This window comes from Sapajus apella, unplaced genomic scaffold, assembly GCF_009761245.1.
Source record: "Sapajus apella isolate SASKATOON/1434 unplaced genomic scaffold, GSC_monkey_1.0 scaffold61, whole genome shotgun sequence".
Classification (NCBI taxonomy): domain Eukaryota; kingdom Metazoa; phylum Chordata; class Mammalia; order Primates; family Cebidae; genus Sapajus; species Sapajus apella.
Window position 1 is genome coordinate 413087 of NW_022437001.1, and position 21642 is coordinate 434728.

General features: G+C 41.0%; 1 protein-coding gene across 2 annotated transcripts in view; it reads left to right on the plus strand.

Annotated features, from left to right (window-relative positions):
• The window catches only part of TMEM154 (transmembrane protein 154), a 58642-nt gene extending 37305 nt beyond the window's left edge, over positions 1-21337 (plus strand). For both annotated transcript variants that reach the window (XM_032246402.1, XM_032246403.1), the window contains exons 4-7: positions 1654-1681; positions 2926-3011; positions 4807-4864; positions 17944-21337. In XM_032246402.1, the coding sequence (XP_032102293.1) occupies positions 1654-1681; positions 2926-3011; positions 4807-4864; positions 17944-17959 (188 nt within the window). In that variant the 3' untranslated portion in view covers positions 17960-21337. The remainder of the gene's footprint in view (positions 1-1653; positions 1682-2925; positions 3012-4806; positions 4865-17943) is intronic.
• The last annotated feature ends 305 nt before the right edge of the window (positions 21338-21642 follow it).

Consider the following 21642-nt stretch of genomic DNA (forward strand, 5'->3'; position numbering starts at 1 on the left):
CATGCCCACAACGGTGGGGCCATGCAACCACTTGCTCTCTGGGAAATTGGCGGGGGGGGGGGGGTGGGGTGGGGTTTTTAAGCAGGGAAAAAAAAAAAAAAAAAGAGGAGGGAGTGACAAAACGGGAGGATCTTTCTGGACCACCTGTAGGGATATTCAGTTGTGTAGAAGCTTTATTTATAGTAAAATTCCTCAAGTCAGGCATCTGCAGGAAGCTTTACATCCTACTGGAGGGGAGGTGGACGTAGCCTGCAGCTCCTGGAAGGCAAGCAGTGATGGCATGAAACTTACATCTGTGCCCAGCTTTCCTGGATTAGCAATGCCATTCAAGCTTGCCAACCCACAGGAAATTACACCAGCTCACTGCTGCCAGGAACTCAGTTCCAGGTGTCTGCTGGTTGTGTTCCCTCACTGAGGACCTGTGTTTCTCCAGGATAGACAAAAAGAGGCCCCTGATTGCCAAGGATCAGAAACCTCTGACTATTTGGCGGACTCCTACAAAGTGGTTTGCTTTTCAATAGTTTTCACATCATAAAAGGTGCAGCAGGCCTATGCTATCCACTCAACATCATTGCCTCATTTCTCTGTATGTGTTGGTTCTCCTGCCAAATGAAACAGGGCTTCAGCTGGGACATCAGGCTCTAGTTCTCACCACTTGTTCATTCAAAGTGTGATGTGCATTAGAGCCATTTTGTAAACAGTTACCTGACTCTCACCTCAACCAACAGCAATTAAAAGCAAGCTTGTTGGAAGTTTCACTATGCTAAGTCCAAAAGACTGGACATGTATTGAACCCTAGTGCTGAACAACTGACGTTAACACCTAATCATTTATTCCACTGATATTGACTAGGCATTACCAGGTACTGTGCTAGCTGGCTCAGAGCTGGGGGGGATACCATGATGAATAAGACAGACACAATCCCTGCCCCTTTGGACTTATGGTCTAGTGAGAGAGACAGACAGAAAAAAAAAATCAAACAGATGAATTGACCAATGAGAAATTGTGGCCAGTACCATGAAGGATGCAAGCAAGGTGCTGAGCTGGGGAGCAACAGGAAAGATGGGTCCTGCTTTCTATAGAAGAGGTGGGGAAGGCCTCCCTGAGGAAAGAGTATTTAAGCTGAGACCTTGAGGATGTGAGAGATCCAGCCATGCAAAGAGCAGGGGTAAAAGGAAAATTCCAAGGGGAGCCCTTGATGGAAGAGCCCACATCCTCCACCAGGACTAAAGCACAGTGCCGCAGTGATCAGCATGGGGTGTCACAGGAGATGAAGCAGCAACATTTAGATCTGGGACATTTTACTGAAGGGGGCAGAGGAGCAAGCTCGCGTTTCACCTCCCTTGCCTTCCCTTACCACTGTTTTCCTCTTCCCATGGATGTAAAAAATAAAGACAGATGAACATCTGATCTGAAGTGAGCATTCTCAGCAGACCATCCACATCTAAAAGAAAGCAGATTTCACAGGATTAGGACCTCCTTTGAATGTGGCAATCTGCACTTATTTGACTCTAAGTTAATGATCGCTCCTTAAAAAATGTTACTTAGCATCATTTCACTCTCTTTGTAAAGGAGGCTGTCAGCTGTGGTTGAAATTAAAAGTTGTTACAGAAGAACAAAGCTAACATGACCTTTATGTTCATTTCTTTTTAGATGAACTGGGAAGTGAAAACCTGAAAGTGTAAGTTTTCCCTGCTGCTTCTGATCCAACTGGGGTGTGAACAGCAACAGGGCGAGGAGGATATTGGTGGGCAGCTGGCTTTTCAGTTTTGTTCTGACACTTTGTGGGCTCTCCTGCTTCCCAGGCCAGGCAGGAGATCACTGGCAGGGAAGGGGGAAATGTGCCGGCATCCCCAAACCCTAACCAGCATGTGAGTGTGATCTGGGCAAGGACAGCGTGACATCTGCTTTATTTTGATGTCCTACATTCAGAAAAAAAGTCCTGACTGCTACCAATTTCAAATGCATAGTAAATAGTCTATCCCTGGCTGTATTTCAAGGATATCGGTTCATTTATTCTGATTAGAAATTTTATCACCAGGAAAGATACTTAAGCTGGTATTGAGCAGGAGAGCCCTGGTAGAAGCATTAGTTTGCACAGCAAGAATCCCCGGGGATGGGAGAGAGAGGTGGAAGAAGGGGAGAGTGAGAGGAGCAGGAGGAAGGGAGAGGAGGGAGGGAAGGAGGGGTGGGAGAGAAAAAACAAGCCTCCGCCCAGAAGCGTGTTCTGGGGTGATGCCATACCCTCCCCATCTTCCAAGCAGCCTCCTGGTTTAGAAACTGTGCTGCTTCCTCTGCACAGTGCACCGCCTATGCAGCTTTCAGAGCTGGTGGTCCCTCCTTTCCCAACCCCATCTCCACTAACCAGAGGCTCTGTTCGCTGACTGTGCACTTTGAGCTTCTGCAAGTGAGGGCAGTGAATTTCTTAAAGCAATGGGCTCCATTTCTCCAAGAGAGGAAAGCCTGGGTGTTGAAGGGACAGGTGATAACTGCAGCCTGTTGACAGTGGCCTCTTGACCTGGGGCACTGATCAAAAAACCCCAAGGAAGAGGAAGTGAAATTAAGCAAGGTTAAAATGCTAAATGTGGCAACTCTCCGGAAGGGCCTCACCCTGGGAGGCTTGCAGATTTGACTTTGCACCTTGAGGGGAGCAGTCAATCTCCTGGGTTCCCTTTTTAGTCCACCTGCTGGGCCTGTGGGCACCCCACTTTTGGACCAGTGATGGATGTATGTTTGTTTTTGTGGTAGCCTTTCTTCCTATTAAAGTTTGATTGTCTGGAAAAGGGCAAGCCCCCAGGCTTCCTTAGAGCATAGGGCACTAAATCAACTTCATTGTCCTCAGGTTCAACATTATAGCCTCTTTCCAAATGAAATTCGGCACATTTCACATTTGTTTCCAACAAGCCTTTTGCTCTCTATTTCTAGCCCTATTTTTGAGGAAGATACACCCTCTGTTATGGAAATTGAAGTGGAAGAGCTTGATAAATGGATGAACAGCATGAATAGAAATGGTATGTGGTAACCTAAAGTTGTTTCGTCTTTCCTCTCTGGTAACAGAAAGCTGCAATAGCTTTATAAATATCTCAATAAATCCTGGAGTGAGACAGAGCCCAATCCCACATTGAATCTGGTGCATGCAGATAATAAACTTGGTCTGACAATACTTAAATATTCAGCTTAATTGTTGCTGCTTGTTTTTATTTCTGTACAAGTTGTTGAAATGGTCTTTTTGAAGCAGAAAATGGTCTTTTATTAAAGAAAGGAAATCTCTGAAACTAAATTATCTTGAAAAAGTTAGCATCTGGCATTACGTTATACATTACAGAATTTAGAGATCTATAATTTTGAACTGACTCTGGATGTAAAACTTTATCAAACATAGTATCCATAGATCTGTGCTGCCTGACATAATAGATACTCACCAAATGTGGCTATTTAAATTTAAATTAATTTAAACAAAATAAAATTAAAAATTAGGCTTAAGTAGCGACATACTGAGGCTTTAGTAGCCAATGGTTACTAAATGAACAGTGTGAATCTAGAACATTTCTATCACTTTAGAATGCTCTATTGGACCTTGCTCATATAGATGGTGATATACGTACCCCATATAAAAATTTCCAATTGATATCTGGCAGTAATGGAAGTGTATGTTCCTTATTCTTTAGTAAATCAATAATGGGACTTTAAAATGATGGCAGCTGTTTTTTCTTTTTTAAAATTTCTTTTACAAATTAATAAATTATTTATACTACTTATATTAAATTAATAAACCCCAGCATTATCATATAATTTGCATGTTTTTACCATTTGTCTTTTAAAAATACCTAGGGTATTTTTAAATAGGGTCTGTCAAATTCAACACGGTACAGTAGAATTCTAAAATTCAGAGACTGGTTATAAGAATTATTACTACCAGAGGCTTATCAAGATATGATTTCAAAAAAGAACCACTCAGATAACTTGTACAATTTCTAACAGTTTTTCATATTGAGGAAAGAATGACTCTGTAAAGCCATTCTGTTTGAAGATGGGGCAGGTCATTGAGATCAGGAATCTCATTTTGTTGTTTTCAGTTGCTAAAAGTAATATGCATACCTAGTAGAACTTGACAAATGCAAAAGAAAAAAAAGTAGAAGAAAAAAATTCACCACATAAAGGCAATCTCTTCTTACTATGTTGTTGTATTAGGTTTTGTGCTAGAGATTTTGTGTAATATAAAATCATGATCCTGTCACACTCACTAAAGCGAGAAAACTGGGAAAGGCATTTCTATTTGACAACTAGAGCTAAGTTATTTTGACACATAGGTGATAGACTCAAATAACTTTTTTGCCCTTAAAAATAATGAGTGGTGTAATAGAAAAGAACTTACGACCGTAGGAAGATTGGTTGTTTTCCCACGTTACCCAATTCTTTTCTGCTATGCAATCTGATGGAAATCATTCTGCAGACACATTAGAACCTCAGGCGAAGTCATCTTATTCCAGCGTCTATCCTGAGGCATGCAGATTCTAGCTTTTGGAGCACCAGAGTGCCACAGGACAGAATAACCAAGCAGTGATGAACTGTGTCCTTCCCGGGGGCAGAGGCATGTTGAAGTTTTGTATCTGTGTTATTAGTGCTTTCTCCATTTCAAGGGCTTTGCCATCATTAATCTTTTCGCCACTATCACTCCTTGGTGAGGCCATTTTTGCACACGTAACCACACAGGTCAGAGAACTGCGATATTTAGCTGTATCAGGTTTGTGGATAGAAAATAGAATTTCAGTAACTAACAATGAGTTTGCTTTTATTTTGTCCTAGCTGACTATGAATGTTTACCTACCTTGAAGGAAGAAAAGGAATCAAATCACAACCCAAGGTACTTCTCATTTCTACCACAGATCGTGTGTATCTGGCAGGAAGGGGATTGGGAACCACAGTGGAACACTTTTTGCCTGCCTTCTCCATTCCTATGAATTGTATGCGACCATTTACATGAGTGTATATGTGCATAGTGTGGAGAAGAGGTACTGTGAGTTACAGAAAATAGAAGGCTACGAAGTAAATATCCTAGGGCTCTTTATCTTTAGAAATAAGATAAAGAAATGCCCTTTAGAAGGGCATTTTCTTGCCCTTCTAAAGAGACACTGTTGCCTTCGCCTCTGTTTTAGTCATAAAACTTTCCAATCATGACAAACTGTAGGTTTGTTTACCTTGGATAAATAGATGTTTAGTAAGGAAAACAGATGGAGGTGACAGTCTCTTTTTTTTTTTTTTTTTTTTTAAGATGGGGTTTCACCATGATAGCCAGGCTGGTCTTGAACCCCTGACCTCAGGTGATCCACCCACCTCGGCCTCCCAAAGTGCTAGGATTACAGGCATGAGCCACAGCACCCAGCCTAGCTGTGACTGTCTTAAAGTGGGTAACTAACTATAAACTAGAGTGAGAAAATAAATGGGAATTTTAAAAAATGCTCCATTTTTACCACTAGGTGGCTCTGCTTGATAGAAAATTTTAGTGCATTGGGGTTTGGGTATAGTTTAGTACTCCACAATCTCATTTAAATTATATTTTCTTTTGTGAGGATAGAAATGACCACGTTTGGGGTGTTTTGATTAGAGAATTGTTTTCTCAGGACATGGGACATGTTCTCAGGAAAAAGAATTGATGATTCAGCAGGTTGGGGACTTGCTCTGCAGAGCTCAGCTGTAATCTTGGAGGTACCACGCTGTTGGCAGCAATCACTCCTGGATACCTAGAGAGAACTTGACCATATGCCCGAGATATTCCACTTCTGTTGGAATAAATGGGATAAACCTGCAGGCAGGATAAATACTCTCCCGGCATAGTTCACCAGAGGTCTGGTGCCAGTCATCTTAAATGCTTCCAGACTGCAATCATCCATCATTGGATAATCCCTGAAGCCTGAGCATTGCAAGGGAATACTGATTATTAGGCAGGGGGTGGGGCAGTCAGATGTTTATCTTTGGACCCTTTTCCTACATCTCCTCCCTAAACCTTACGTAACAATCCACCATCCTAAATGTCTCCTGACATCACACCACCAAAGCCTTACTCAGACAAACCTCAGCTCTGATTCCAAAGTCTATACCTATTATAGATTTAGGTCAATATCACTGCCCTAGGTATTTCCATGTTAACATTCTTTGCCAGTTCAGAAAGGATTCTATCCTATTTAAAAGAGATTCCAGGCCATGCTTGGTGGCGCTTGCCTGTAGTCCTAGCTACTTGAGAGGCTTGGGTGAGAGGACTGCTTGAACCCAGGAGTTCAGGCTCGCAGTGAGCTATGATTGTGCCACTGCATTCCAGCCTGGGCAATGAGTGAGAGCAAGACTCTGTCTCTAAAAAGGAGAGAGAGAGAGAGATTGATTCTAGATATTAACAAGCAGGTGGAAGAAAACAAAATACCAGGGGGAATATTACAAAGGAATATTTTCCCCATGTTTTGACCTTATGTCTGGTATAGGGCTGAGATCACCACTAAAACTCCATAAATATCTTAAATATCTTATTCTATCACTGATGAGCACCCTCAGCATGCCAAAAACCACCCAAAAGGTGGTTTTTACATACCTACCTTTTGCTCTTTGAAATTGTTCGCAACATAGAAGAAGCTTAACATTACAGAATTGTATGGCAGTGAAAGCTTCTGAAAAATTAGATTTTTGGGCCGGGCTTGGTGGCTCATGCCTATAATCTCAGCACTTTGGGAGGTCAAGGCGGGTGGATCACGAGGTCAGGAGTTCAAGACCAGCTTGGCCAAGATGGTGAAACCCTGTCTCTACTAAAAATACGAAAATTACCCAGGCCTGGTGGTAGGTGCCTGTAATCCCAGCTACTCGGGAGGCTGAGGCAGATAATTGCTTGAACCCGGGAGGCGGAGGTTGCAGTGAGCTGAGATTGCACCACTGCACTCCAGCCTGGGAGACAGAGTGAGACTCTGGCTCAAAAAAAAAAAAAAACCAGATTTTTGGCCAGACACGGTAGCTCACATCTGTAAGTGGATCACCTGAGGTCAGGAGTTTGAGACCAGCCTGGCCAACATGGTGAAACTAAAAATACAAAGTTTACTCTACTAAAAAGACAAAAATTAGCCAGACATGGTGTCAGGTGCCCCTAATCCCAGCTACTTGGAAGGTTGAGGCAGGAGCATTGTTTGAACCTGGGAGGTAGGAGGTGGGGGTTGTAGTGTGCCGAGATTGCACCATCGCACTCCAGCCTGGGCAACAAAAGTGAAACTCCATCTTAAAAAAAAAAGTCAGATTTTTGAAATAATGAGAAAATGAGCTAGAGCCTTTACATAACTGCTTTATATTAAATTATTGTTTTAAAAGGAAATGTCCACATTCCTCTGTGGGTCCAGAGCTGTCTGGCATTCACAGGACGACTGCCAGGCCTTCACTTTACGCCCTCTCAGTGACGCCAGCACCAGCATTCGAGAACCAAGAATGGCAAATCCCAGATCTTTGTGCCACTGGGCATTTTCTGATTACTTCAAAGGTTATTATGATATTGCAAAGTTAATTTTTTATTCACTGAAAAATCTAAGAAAAGTGCAGTGCATTTAGACCAAAGCTCAGCATAAAGTAAGTTCTCAATAAGCACTGGTTATGACTATTATAATTATTAGGAAGTTAAAACTGTACGGAAACTCACTGCCTTTTGGGCTAAGAAGCCTGTATCCTAAGACCCAGGCACAACCATTTTGGTGGATGAATCATTATTTTTGTCCCAGTGTTCCCTAGTGGTTTCTTTCTGGACCTACCAATCCTGGGAAACCAGGAATTTGTTTGACCTACTATGAGACTCAGTTCTCCTTCATTGCTGGCATAGACCAATTAATGTTGGTGATTTCAGAATAGTCCTCTTATCTCTTATCACTCTGGAGTTTTTTGGTGTTTTGTTTTCTTGTTTTGTTTTGAGACAGAGTCCCGCTCTGTTGTCTAGGCTGGAGTGCAGTGGTATGATCATGGCTCACTGCAGCCTCAACCTCCTGGGCCTAAGCGATTCTCCCAACTTAGCCTCCCAAGTAGTTGGGACCACAGGTTTGTCCACCATGCCTGGCTAATTTTCTTTTACTTTATTGTGGGCACAGAGTCTCCTTATGTTGCCCAGGCTGCTTTCAAAGTTTTGGGCTCAAGCAATCCTCCTGCCTTGGCCTCCCAAAGTGTTGGGATTGCAGGAGTGAGCCACCGCCCCTGACCCAGTCGGGAGTTTTTAAAAGGACATTAGCACCTTAGAGTTTGGATGAGCTTTCTTTTCTGTCATGATCTTATTTACATTTCTTTTTCCTATCTTAATGTTTTAATTACATTGATAATCCATAACATGTTTATTTTGAGTATCTACCCTGGGACAAAAGTAAGATTTCTTTTTTCTCTAAAAGCTTATGAATTGTTAGAGATACAGGTGGAAAGTGCATTTGTGGATCACTGGATTTAGAAGACTCATTTTCAGACCTAATTTGAATGCTTGTTTGTTCTTTAGACTAAAACAAGTCACTTTAGCTCTTTGAGTTTTAATTTATTTGTCTTGAAAAATGGAAATAAGAACATCTGTCCTTCTAGTTTCACAGGATGATATAAGAGAATGAAACCACTAGCTAGGTTTTATTTTTGTTTTTATTTTTATTTTTGAGATGGAGTTGCACTCTTGTCACCCAGGCTGGAGTGCAATGGTGAGATCTTAGCTCACTGCAACCCCTGCCTCCTGGGTTCAAGCAGTTCTCCTGCCTCAGCCTCCCAAGTAGCTGACATTACTGGCGCCCACCACCAAGCTTGGCTAATTTTGTATTTTTAGTAGAGAGAGGGTTTCACCACATTGGTCAGGTTGGTCTCGAACTCCTGACCTTAGGTGATCCACCCACCTCAGCGTCCCAAAGTTTTGGGATTCCAGGCATGAGACACTGTGCCCAGCAGTAGCTAAGTTTTAAAGCACAATGCAAGTGAAACTATTTTTATGCAGTAGCAACAGTTCTTCCCCCTCCCACACTGGCATCTTAAAAGATTATTTTTAGGGCAGTTTTAGGTTCACAGCAAAATTGAGCAGAAACTAGAGTTCCCATATACCCTCTGCCCTCACACATGCACTGCCTCCCCCATAATCAATGTCCCCCATTAGATTGATACATTTGTTACGATCAAACCTACATAGACACACCATTATCACCCAGAGTTTTCCATTGGCTTTTACCTTGTGCGTGATTCTTCGTCTGTCATTGAAATAGTATACATGTGAATTTAATGCTTCACAAAGTATGTGACAGCCATTAAAAACTGAATTTAGTGGAAAACACAATTCTCCATTCTCCTGATAAATGAAGACTTCTGGAATTCATTTACAGGGTTTTACTTTCCTTGATGCTAGAAAGACACCCCTGACATAGAACCTCTGTTATGTATTAAGTCCATAGAACCTAAGTCCACCATGCTTCTGGGAAAAGGAAGTCAATCTGATAATCATCTTACACTTAATATATTCCACATTGTGAGCAAAGACTTCAGCTCTTCAACTTTCTCTTGTTAGGGTCCATCATCTCAAGTCTTTCAGAACTTTATCCATGTCTCACTGGCCCCTCCTTGTTCATTACCTTCCTCCGTCCTTATTGAATGAATATTCTTCCTGAGCTAAGGAAACCAAAAGATAGCACACGATTTTAATAAGGACCAGAGAGATGTATGAAATACTATGGGAAGATGACACTATGGTTTCATGTTTAAAAAAAAACAAAAAAAACAATAGGAAAAGCAACAAAGGAATCGTGGAAGGGAGTCTTTCATAGTCTTATTTTCTATCTTAGCATCTTTTCCATGATTCATCCCTGCTATGTACCTGGCACTGCACAGAGGAATAGTGTCAGTGGGAGGAGGGTGCTAGGTGGGGTCTGCCCTCGAGTTGGAGAGAATTTCATCTCTGACCTCGTTAAGCATTGCCAACACATGGTGATGACAGAAAACAGATCCTTTCGGTTGGTTTTATTATTGTTTTAACTTCTGTATAGAAAACATACTCCCTTATTTTCTAACTCCACCCTCACAACACCCTCCCAAATGCCACTAGATAGTGGTGCAAACAAGAAAGAGTCCCTTTTATCATGAATCTTCCAATCAAGCCAGCCTCTTCCTTCTTCCGGAGGGATTTGTAGTTAGGCAGTTTCCTGAAAGCTTGGTGTTTCTGTCTCTGCAACCTTAGATGAAAAACCACAGACAAGGAATCACAAATGTTAGCCAAATCCCTCTCTTCTTTCCTCTTAATCTTTTGACCACAGGGATGACTTTACATTGAGCAACAACATAGGAAAAGATTAGGGAAAGAATTAGGTTTGGTTCTGCTAAAGTGGATTTATAATTTTGAGAACACAGTCATAGGGCCAGGCACGGTGGTTCATGCCTATAATCCCAGCACTTTGGGAGGCCGAGGGGGGCAGATCATGAGATCAGGAGATCAAGACCATCCTGGCTAACATGGTGAAACCCCGTATCTACTAAAAATACAAAAAATTAGCCAGGCGTAGTGGTGCACGCCTGTAATCCCAGCTACTCGGGAGACTGAGGCAGGAGAATCGCTTGAACCCAGGAGGTGGAGGTTACAGTGAGGTGAGATGGCACCACTTGCACTCCAGCCTGGGTGACAAAGTGAGACTCCATCTCAAAAAAATTAAAAAAGTAATGATTACAACAATAACAAGACATTTACATCACATTTTTTATATACTAGATGCCTACGTAATTATCTAAGAAATTAACTAAGAGAGAGTGACAGTATACCTATTCTTAAATTACAATAATCCTGCGGTTTATTTTATGATTTATGTTTCTGAGCTCAATGTCATTATAAAAATGAGCCACTTCACTATTTTTCCGGAAAAATTTGTTAGTGTAATAGAGAACTTTGTGTGGGTTTTTTCCTGTTTCATCCCTTCTCTTTGTCATTTTTTGAGAAAGTATAATTTTTGATGTAGTTTTTAAAAAGACATTTATTGAGCACTTATTATGTGCCTGACACTGTCTACATCATGTCAAAACAATCAGTTAAAAATAAAATAATTTGAGTAAACTTAGAACTCAGAGACGTTAAGTGACTTGTTCAAGTTCACATGGCAGGTTTGTATCTGATAAAGCTTAATCTAGAGAACAGTTTCTTTTAAAAGTGCATTTCTATTTTCTTTTATTATTTTGTTAAAATAAGAGATATTTCATAAATTAAAAGACAAATTATGGACTAGAAAAAGAAGAACACTCAGCCTCAAGAAAGCCAGCCACCAGGAGGTGAATCTAGGAGAGCACTTGGTGAATGATGTGTCTGTCACGCAGCACGGTCATTGGCAACGCTTAACCATTAATTGCAAGAAAACAGCAGTTTTGTGTAAACATTTTTTTGGCCTCTCTGCTCACGTAAATCTTTGTGACCACTTTTTTTCTTTGTTTTGAGGCTTATTTCCTCTTTTCTTCTTTAGTCCCTCAAAGTCATTTAAAAGTACATAGATCTGGCTGGGCATGGTGGCTCATGCCTGTAATCCCAGCACTTTGAGAGGCCAAGGAGGGTAGATCACATGAAGTCAGGAGTTCGAGCCCAGTCTGGCCATTATGATGAAACCCCCTCTCTACTAAAAATACAAAAATTAGCCGGGCATGGTAGCAGGCACCTGTAATCCCAGCTACTTGGGAGGCTGAAGCAGGAGAATTGCTTGAACCTGGGAGGCGGAGGTTGCAGTGAGCTGAGATCGCACCGTTGCACTCCAGCCTGGGGGACAAGAGCGAGACGTCGTCTCAAAAAAAAAGTATATAGATCTTCCTTGACTTACAGTGGAGTTAGGTCCTGATAGACACACTGTAAGTGAAAAAGAAAATCGTGTCAAAAATGCACGATATTTTCAAATTGTAATGAGTTTATCTAGAGATAGCCTCATCATAAGTCAAGGAGTGAAGTGAATACACATCACTTTTGCTTCACTGTAAGGTTAAAAATTTGTAAGTCAACCATTGTAAGTCAGGAATCATCTATAATTCAAGTGTTAAATATCAGTTTCCCTCAAATCTGAGCTTGGTATTTTAAGGGATACAAAGTAACAGTTTATAGTCGTGCAGGATGAAGACCTCAAATAATATTGTTAAAACACAGACGCATGTACCCATGTGTGTGTGTGCATGTATGTGTTGGACGAGGGAAGATGTACTAACTTTTAAAAACCGCAGCATTGCTTGAATAGTGGCCCAGATTATGTCTACAACGTGGGCATGATCTATGTGCACGACTAGGCTTGCCTCTGATGTTAGCCAGATGCATTACCTCAATCATTCCACCTGAGACCAGGCCTCTTGCAGGAAGGAGAAAGGACATTCTCTTGATGAAGAGAAAGGGAACCTGATGGAATTGCTATGTGACTTTGTGCTAAACTGATCTCTGCACTCCCCCCAAAAATGAGTTAGAGAGCATCATAACACAAGAAGGGTTTAACATAGGTTTACTGCCATCTTTGGAGACAGTACATGAGCTGTGGTCATAACAAGGGATTGTTACAAGATAGATTGGTCAGGAGAACAAAGATGACTTATCTAAGCCTGACTGCAACAAAGGGGCAGTTATGAAACAAGGTATTACAGTGGCATCTGTCTTTATTTAACTGGTAGCATGCCCATTACATACCTTCTTAAAGAAAACAATACAACGATGCTTTTTAATCAATTACATTTGGTTTCATTTGTCAGTCTGTTACTACACAGGCTTTTGGGAAAGGTGTTCCACATTCTTTTTTTTTTTTTGGAGATCGGGCCTCACTCTTTTGCCCAGGCTAGAGTGCAGTGTTGTGATCTCAGCTCACTACAGCTTCAACTTTTCCAGTCTTCAGGGAACCCTACCACCTCAGCCCCCCAAATATAAGGTATAAGGTTGGTAAAAAAGTAACCACTGTTGTTGCCATTATTTTAATGGCAAAAATCATGATTACTTTTGCACCAATCTAATAGCTGGGACTACTGACACAAGTCACCAAGCCCAGCTAATTGTAAAATTTTTTGTAGTGACAGTGTCTCACTATGTTCCCCAGGCTGGTCTCGAACTCATAAGCTCAAGTGGTCCTTGAGGCTGAAATGCCCCCGCCTCCCAAGTTACTAGGATTGCAGGCATGAGCCACCACACTTGCCCCACATTCTTAAAATATCTAACGTTCCTAGAAAAATTGCTCACTAACGTTAGCACCATAAGTAAGTTACTAAAACTGCTCTCAAACTAAAGGTTTGAAAACGGACCACTCATTTGATTTGTTGCAATTCTGTGACAGTTTGCTAGGATCTTTTTAACAGGGAACTCTAGGATTTTTCAGAGTTAAAAATGTCTAGGTTTATTTGATGATTTCACAGAGATAATAAATAGTCAAAAAGATAGCAGGAAACATATCTAACTAAATAAAGGAATGAGTGTTTGGGAGAGAATGCCTGCAGGCCCAGGGGTGGGCCAGGTCCCAGCTTGCTGATTTACCAACATGCCTAAGTCCATTCCACCACAAGTAAGGGTCCTGCACTCTAGGAGTGGCCTGATGGCCCACAGGTGAGGCAACCGGTATCCTATGTGGCAGTGCTTGTCAACTGCTCATGGTCCACAGAGCTGTGGCAGTGGGCACCATACCTTGAGCTGCTTTTCCTCTTTGTTGCTTTAAGTTAAACAAGTTCTTGTTGATGGACAGTTTCCCACACTGAACCTTCAAAATGCTTCTCCTTAGAAATGTAAAGCTTGTTTTGGAAGATGGTTGCTGAAAGCCTTTGGGTATCTGAAACAATATTCATGCTAGTGTTTTACCAACAAACGCTGGCTACTGTAAAACCTGCAAAATAAGGATTACTAACATTCATTCACGTGTCTGTGTGTCAGGCCTGGAGTATGGTATTTCACCTGCATTTTCTCATTTATTATTTACAAAACAATAAAGCTCACGGTATCGTTATGTATGTTTTGCAGATGAGATGAGATAAGATCACTCTGGCTAAGAAAGGTTAATTTGCCCAATGTCATAGGGCAAGAAAGTGAACCCTGATTCAGACTTGGGCCAGCTGACCCAGGACTCTTAACTGCTATGCTAAAAAAGCCACTCGTTAGCACACACCAACATTGGTAATATCATAAAGGCAGCACAAACGTAAACTACCCAGAGATAAACAACTGAAAAAATGCAGGCGATAATATAAAATGTTCAGATTTTTATTGTGGCACATAAAAGACTTGAACAAATGGAGAGGTATACTGTGTTCCTGATGAAAGATTCAACAATGTAAAAATGATCATCTTAAATTCAACCCAGTCAGCTTAAAAATCCCTATGCACATTTCATCTGGAAGAAGAACTGTGTGCAAATAGCCAGGACAATTCTAAAAGAAGGAAAAAGTGCAATTATAAGACAGAATAAGCATGGGGAGTTCACAGGGAGCGTGCCATGCTTGATCAACAATTAAAACGGTGTATACCCAGAACCAAATTAGAAGTAACATTTCATAGCAAGTGGATTATTTAATAAATAGTCTTGGGACAGCTGACTAACATTTGAGGGGGGGATTTAGAGATCCACCTCATGCTATTTACTAAAATAGACTTCAGTTGAGTTCGTGTGTTAAAAAGAAAGAAAAAAAGCCAGAATAAATACAGGAAAATATTATATCGCTTTAAGGAGGGAACTAGTTTGAAAGCATGACACACAAGTCAGAAACCATGTTTGAAAAAGCTAGATTTAATTACATTAAAAACTCAACATTTCTGTACTTCAAAAAACACGATAGTCTGGGCATGGTGGCTCACACCTGTAATCCCAGCACTTTGGGAGGCTGAGGTAGGTGGACTGCTTGAGCCCAGGAGTTCAAGAGCAGCCTAGACAACATGGTATGACCCTGTCTCCACAAAAGTTAACCAGGTGTGGTGGCACACAACTGTGGTTCCGCTTACTGGGAAAGCGGGGGAAGGGCGTTGAGGTGGTAGGATTGCTTGAACCCAGGAGGTTGAGGCTGCAGTGAGCTGAGATCTGGCCACTACACTCCAGCCTGGGCGACATTGTGAGATTCTGTCTAAAAAGAATAATAATAATTATCCCATTTTTAATATAAGCAGAGACTATTAATAAGCAATTCAGCAAAGGAAGAAATTAAAATTACCAACTAAGCTTTGTAAAAGGTTTAGTCTTTGTAGCAATAAAAAGAAAGTCACAGTAAATAGGATATTATTTTCACCTATTAGACTTACAAAAAATGAAAATAATAATATTCAGTGTTGGAGAGGATGTGAGGAAAAGGTTATTTCCCTAAAGAGTAGTGTTGGAAGAATAGAAATTGTAAAAATTTCTAGGAAAGAGGGATAATTTGACAATGGGCTATTAAAGCTTTAAAATTGTATAACTTTGACCTAACAATTCCTTGTCTAGAGATATATGCAAAGGTAGCAATTAGAAGTTTCCAAAGATGTAACAATGTTTACAATAAATAAAAATTAAAAATTTGAAGTAGCCTAAATGTTTAACACTAAGGGATTGGCTAAAAAAAAATTCTTTGATTTAGTGAGACAATGGAATGATATATAACCACTAAAAATATATTGTATATTTATTAGCAGAGAAAGATGCTTACATGTGAATGAGAGTGAGAAAGCAGATTACAGAACAATATATAAAATATGATCCAATTTTTGTACAAAAAGGATATATATCATTATCACAGAAAAATCTCTGGGAGAGTAAATACCAAAATGTTAATGTAGTGAGATTAATGGTATTTTTGTTTTGCTTATTAGCATTTTATATTTTTTAACCAATGAATATGGACTAATTTTAATATAATTAACTTTAAAAATCACTTCTATTATAACAGCTCGACGAAGATTAATGTTGTGGACAAAAAAGGCCTTTGCCTTTGTTGTTCAGCTGTCTGTTATACTCTGCTTCAAGTGGCTGAAATTTCAAGATAAAGTCACAAAAAGTAAACATGCAATTCGGAGACCTATGTTCTGTAGAGATAGACTCCTGCATATGTGAAATATTATCTTACTACCACCCAATTTCCACTTACTACCACCCATTCCAAGAAATGAAACCTCCTTGGCCAATTGGAAGGTTATTCAGGGTGACATGAGTGAAGGGGGTTGTCACATCTACTCTTCAGATGAAACATTTCTTAATTTTCAACCACGCTTTCATTTGAAATACATTTTCACATTTTGATATAGTCTGTCTTTTTAATTTTATTTTATTTTTTGAGACAGGTGTCTCTCTTACCCAGGCTGGAGTGCAATGGCACAATCATAGCTCACTACAGCTTTCAATGCTAGGGCTCCAGCAATCCTCCCACCTCAGCCTCCTGGGTAACTGGGACTACAGGTGTGCACCACAGGCTAATTTTTAATTTTTGTAGAAATGGGGTCTCACTGTATTGCCCAGGCTGGTCTCAAACTCTTGGACTCAAGCAATCTTCCTGCCTCAGCCTCCCAAAGTGCTGGGATGACAGGTGTGAGCCACCACGCCCACCCTAGTTTTTACTTTTTTTCACTTCAATGCCTCAGATAAAATTCTGTCATTCCCCTCCTTTCCCATTGTTCTTCTGTCCTTATCATCACTTCTGCCTCTGTCTTTAAAATGAACAAATACCACACATGAACATATACATGTCTCCTGCCCTTTCGTGGATAGATCCATCCATTATCTATCTACTTTTCCACCTATTTATCTGTCTATCTATTTATCCATGTGTGTCTGAGTTGCTCTGAAGTCCTTTTAGAAACACATGGAGTTTCACTGAGCAGGAGAGCACTGAAGTAGGAGTCGGAAGAATATCATCTATTGCAGACTTTACACACCTGTGAGCTCGGGAGATACCAGATCTGTTGTTCATTATCATTCATGCACTTCCTTGGAAGCGGAGGTCACTTCAAATAGAGACCTGCTAGGATGTGAGCGAAGGGAGAACAGATCTAAAAAGAGAAGGTGGGGCCGGGCGCGGTGGCTCACGCCTGTAATCCCAGCACTCTGGGAGGCCGAGGCGGGTGGATCACGAGGTCAAGAGATCAAGACCATCCTGGTCAACATGGTGAAACCCCGTCTCTACTAAAAATACAAAAAATTAGCTGGGCATGGTGGTGCGTGCCTGTATTCCCAGCTACTTAAGAGGCTGAGGCAGGAGAATTGCCTGAACCCAGGAGGCAGAGGTTGCGGTGAGCCGAGATCGCGCCATTGCACTCCAGCCTGGGTAACAAGAGCAAAACTCCATCTCAAAAAAAAAAAAAAAAAAAAGAAGGTGGAGGAAGGGCAGTGCTGCCTGTCTTCCAGGAGACTTGGTGGAACTATGGGCCCACCAGGAAAAAGCTGTGGAGCAAGATACTTGGCAAAGACAGCCAAGTTAGAAGCAGAAGCACAAATTAGCCAACAGCGTGGTCATGTTCAAATACCGTGTTCCTCATTTATGTCTGCTCACACCCCAAGATGCCCAATGTTTGAATTCTAAATGACACTGAGAAGGCCCCTCCAGATCCTTTGTAGGTATGAACAAAATGGGCTATTGAAGACATGCCAGGACCACAAACTCTTGAGAGAAAACAGCACGTGGAAAATTTGTTTTAGAAAAAGGCAATTTGGCATGTATTCATAGAGAATGGGATTAGGTTTATTAAACAGGGAACCCCCAACTCCATCTGGTTCTCTCTGCATCGGCGCTGGATAAGGGCTATGAAGAGTGAGAACTAGGGATTATTTTTTGGCTTTCATGGATTTCTTCCTCAGGGATCAAATATAAAATTAAAACTGACCTTCATTTCAGAAATTGTAAGCTAGGCACCACTGGCTTCCTGACAGCTTGCGATCTCTTCGGTCACCTCCACAATGGAGAGACGAGCTCTCTTTAGCTTCTTAAAAATATATTACTGTTTGTGTATGTATGCGTGTGTGTTTTATGTTTTGTTTTGTTTTTTTACAGTGACAATGAATCGTAAACCTGAATGGCACTCATGTTTCCCAAGAGAAGCAGCCCCTGAGTGAGTCTGCTGGGCCTGCCAGAGGATGAAGAGGATATGAATTTAATTAATTTCAAATCAACATAGACACAAGGACCTTTTGCTGTTTCTTCCAATGCCCACTCTTCCTAATGATGGCATCACTTGTACCTGGAAGAATGTGCAGTTGAGAAGTACTAGGAGAAGGCCTGGCTGCCATCCATTGCTGCCTCCGAGGGCGGAGAAGGAGGCGGGTGATGTGCTCACTTCTGATCAATGGGTGTTGCCTCCTCTCAGCCTATTGATTCTAGCTCACTGCTCTCACTCTGGTCAGGCTAAGTCTTCTTCTAGCTCACTGTTCGCACTCTGGTCGTGCTAAGTCTTCATCACCTTTCTGCTTCATTCCTAGGGTCTAAATCAGGAAGCTGTTTTATCAATGGTTTCCTTTTGGGTCACTAACCAGCTTTGGATAATTTCCTCTGATTAGTCAAGTCCTCAGACAGGTTAACTACATTCAGCAGGAACTTTTCTTAAGGAGTGTTAAGTCATGGAAAAGTCACCAAACACAGCAAGTGTTTTGATGGATACACCATTAAGTCAGTAAGTCAGTAAGCTCTGCCTGCCAAGAAGACACAGTGAGATGGTCCACAGTCCTGATGAGATGGCGTTTGGTAACTTGTAGATGCTGACATGGCCAGGTCCGGTCACATTTGGGAACTTCTCAGAGAAACTAGGAATCTTCAGTGAAAGAACTAATGTTCTCCTCAGCTGAAATTCCCTTGCTTGTCAGCATTTCTGCAAAGCTCACACTTGTTTCACCACACCTCCCTTGTATGTGCAGGTGGGGGTCATCTGTCAGCCTCTATGTTTCAGAGATCCTTAAGGTGGTTTGAAACAAACAGAAGAGGAGCAGGAAATATCTGTGCCTGTGGTGGACATCACTCATCATGCTTAGCATTCTCTCCTGCCAAGCTGGGACAAGCCTCGTGTCCTAACACAGCACTCCAGGAGGTCTCTATCAGTCCATCAGAGATGACATTCTCTGTGATATTTTTAACATCCTTGTGCTAAAAGCAATGGCACAAAATGGAAAAGGGTCCATTGACCACACCTACTCAAATGAAATCGATCTGCATTTATTCCTTAATTTTCTAAATCTGACTTTAAAGCAATCTAGCAAATTGAGAGTCCTCAGCTGTTCTTGGATGCCTGATATTTTATTCCAAGAAAGAGACAAAGAAGGAAAAATCTATATATTTTACTACCTACATTTGAACTGAGGGGAGATGGGGTTACCCAAACATTTGCTGCTCAATCTTGTGTCTTGTGCTTGAAAGTCTGCCCCAAGGCATAACAAAAGCTACTCCTTTTCTTTCTTTTAGGATCCCTTTAACAAGTATTTGCCTTCTGAACTACATGGATAATTTCAAAGGCAGAGTTTCAGACCAGAGAGATCTTTCCATACCATGAAAGCTATAACCAGCGGTTGTGTTTAACCACTGCTATCACGCTATCCTGGGACTGCATAGAGCTTTGACAAAAGACAGACTTCACGGTCCATAACTTCAACAGATTTGTCTGTCATATTCTCACCAGCACATCTGAATGAGGCTTTGTGTTTTCCTTGCTCTCTTGCACGTTCATTTTCAACTCATGGCCCACAGAGAGTCTCAGATATTTATGCCAAAATTGCATACAATTTTTTTCTGAATCATAACTTGTCTATTTTTCTGCCTGTGTGTGCTGCTTTTGGTTCGTTTCTCGTCAACATTTTGACTCCCAGGAGAGCCTCCGTTTCCTTCTTTTTCTCTTTAGGTATCTAAAATCTTTGAACACTTGGCCCTCTACATTTGATCCAACTCTATCAAATAATGAACTTTTGGAAGTTCAGAGAAGCATCTGGGGTCCTAGAATCTCATGTTGATGAAGCCATTTTTATATGATAAATATTTTCTCATTCAGTATTTTAAATAATTTCAAATTCTAGAAGAAGAAAATTTCAGCAACACATCGAGTTTTTACCTGATAAAGCTATAATTATACAGTGTACAAAGCACTTTTTAAAAATATAGTTTATTCTGTCAAGGTATATGAGGTAGTATATGGCCAGAACAGTCAAGCCTCAATTCTTGTACCTTGTGCCTTTTTATTACTGTTCAATCAATAGACACCATATGTTTACGGCAATTTCAAGAATTGTTTTTAAACCCAAACTTAATTTTATGTTTCAGACTATTGTTAGTATAAAACAAAAGCTCACTAACTTGCCCTAACTGGATAGCCAATCAGAACAAAATCTGACTTTAGAATATGTAAAATATATGTAAGTTTGATTGCATTTTTGTACATTTTAGGCAAAGTAGGTTAACAACATTGCCTGGTCAAACTTCTCAGGAAACTTGTTTTAATAAATATGTAAAAATATCCATTTGCAACTCTTGACCCAATGGTGTGATTCCTCCCTCTGGGAAGGGCTTTGTTACCTAATGGGAGGCCACAGCCTGGATCCACCTTGATGTAGGTGGCACCTGGATAACCAAGTGTGATGAAGATGAGTCAAACTGGTCTTCGGAAAATAATTTCATAATTTTTTTTTCCTCCCAGTTATGCTATCTAATACAGGAGAATCAAAAGTTGTAAAATTATTCTATTTTTTAGAGACAGGGTCTCACTATGTTGCCCAGGCCAGTTTCAAACTCCTGGGCTCAAGCAATCCTCCTGTGTCAGCCTCCCAAAGTGCTGGGATTACAGGCATGAGCCACTGAGCCCAGCCAGGTATAAAATTATTATATTCGTTATTACTATGTGCTATTTCTCACCCTGACTTCTTTTTGTTTTTTTTGAGACAGAGTCTCACTCTGCCACCCAAGCTGGAGTACAGTGTCACGATCTCCGCTCTCTGCAAATCGCGCCTCCTGGATTCAAGCAATTCTCCTACCTCAGCCTCACAAGTAGCTGAGATTACAGGCCTGTACTACTATGCCCAGCTAATTTTTGTATTTTTAGTAGAGACAGGGTTTCATTATGTTGGCCAGGCTGGTCTCAAACTCCTGACCTCAAGTGATCTGCTGGCCTTGGCCTCCCAAAGCTCTGGGATTATAGGCGTGAGCCACTGCACCCGGCTGCACCCTGACTTTCATTGTAATCTCTGGGTGGTTTATGTAACACACCTGGGCAATAGGGTTTATGGCAGAATTGGCCCTTGTGGTGCAGGCCTTCCAAGTTCCAAGTCTTATTTTTAGTAAGTCTTCCTTTGTTCCAAGCCCTGGATCCACCAAGTCCAACAACCTGGGTCCACCTTGTTATTGACAGAGAGGCAGATGCTTCTGCTGATCACCACAGCTTTAACAATGGAAATGAATGTGTTCAAAAAAAAACTTGTCTGTTCTTTTATTTTGGTTGTTTAAACTATTAATTCACATCATCTCTGAAAAAAGGCCTTATGTTGACTAAATAAAATGTAGGCTTTAGTTTCAGCTTCTGTCAGAATTAGTACCAGTTCTGAGTCTGGTGGAGTGATAAGACATGGTTTCATATTGGGAAGACACTGCTGAAATTCTCTTTGTGGGAGAACAAGGAAATTTTATACTGAATTAAATTAGTACATGTGACTTTTTCACATTCAGAGATATTCGGGATGAATTCTGGGGTTTCCATTTAACAGCTATAACAGGCAGTCTAGA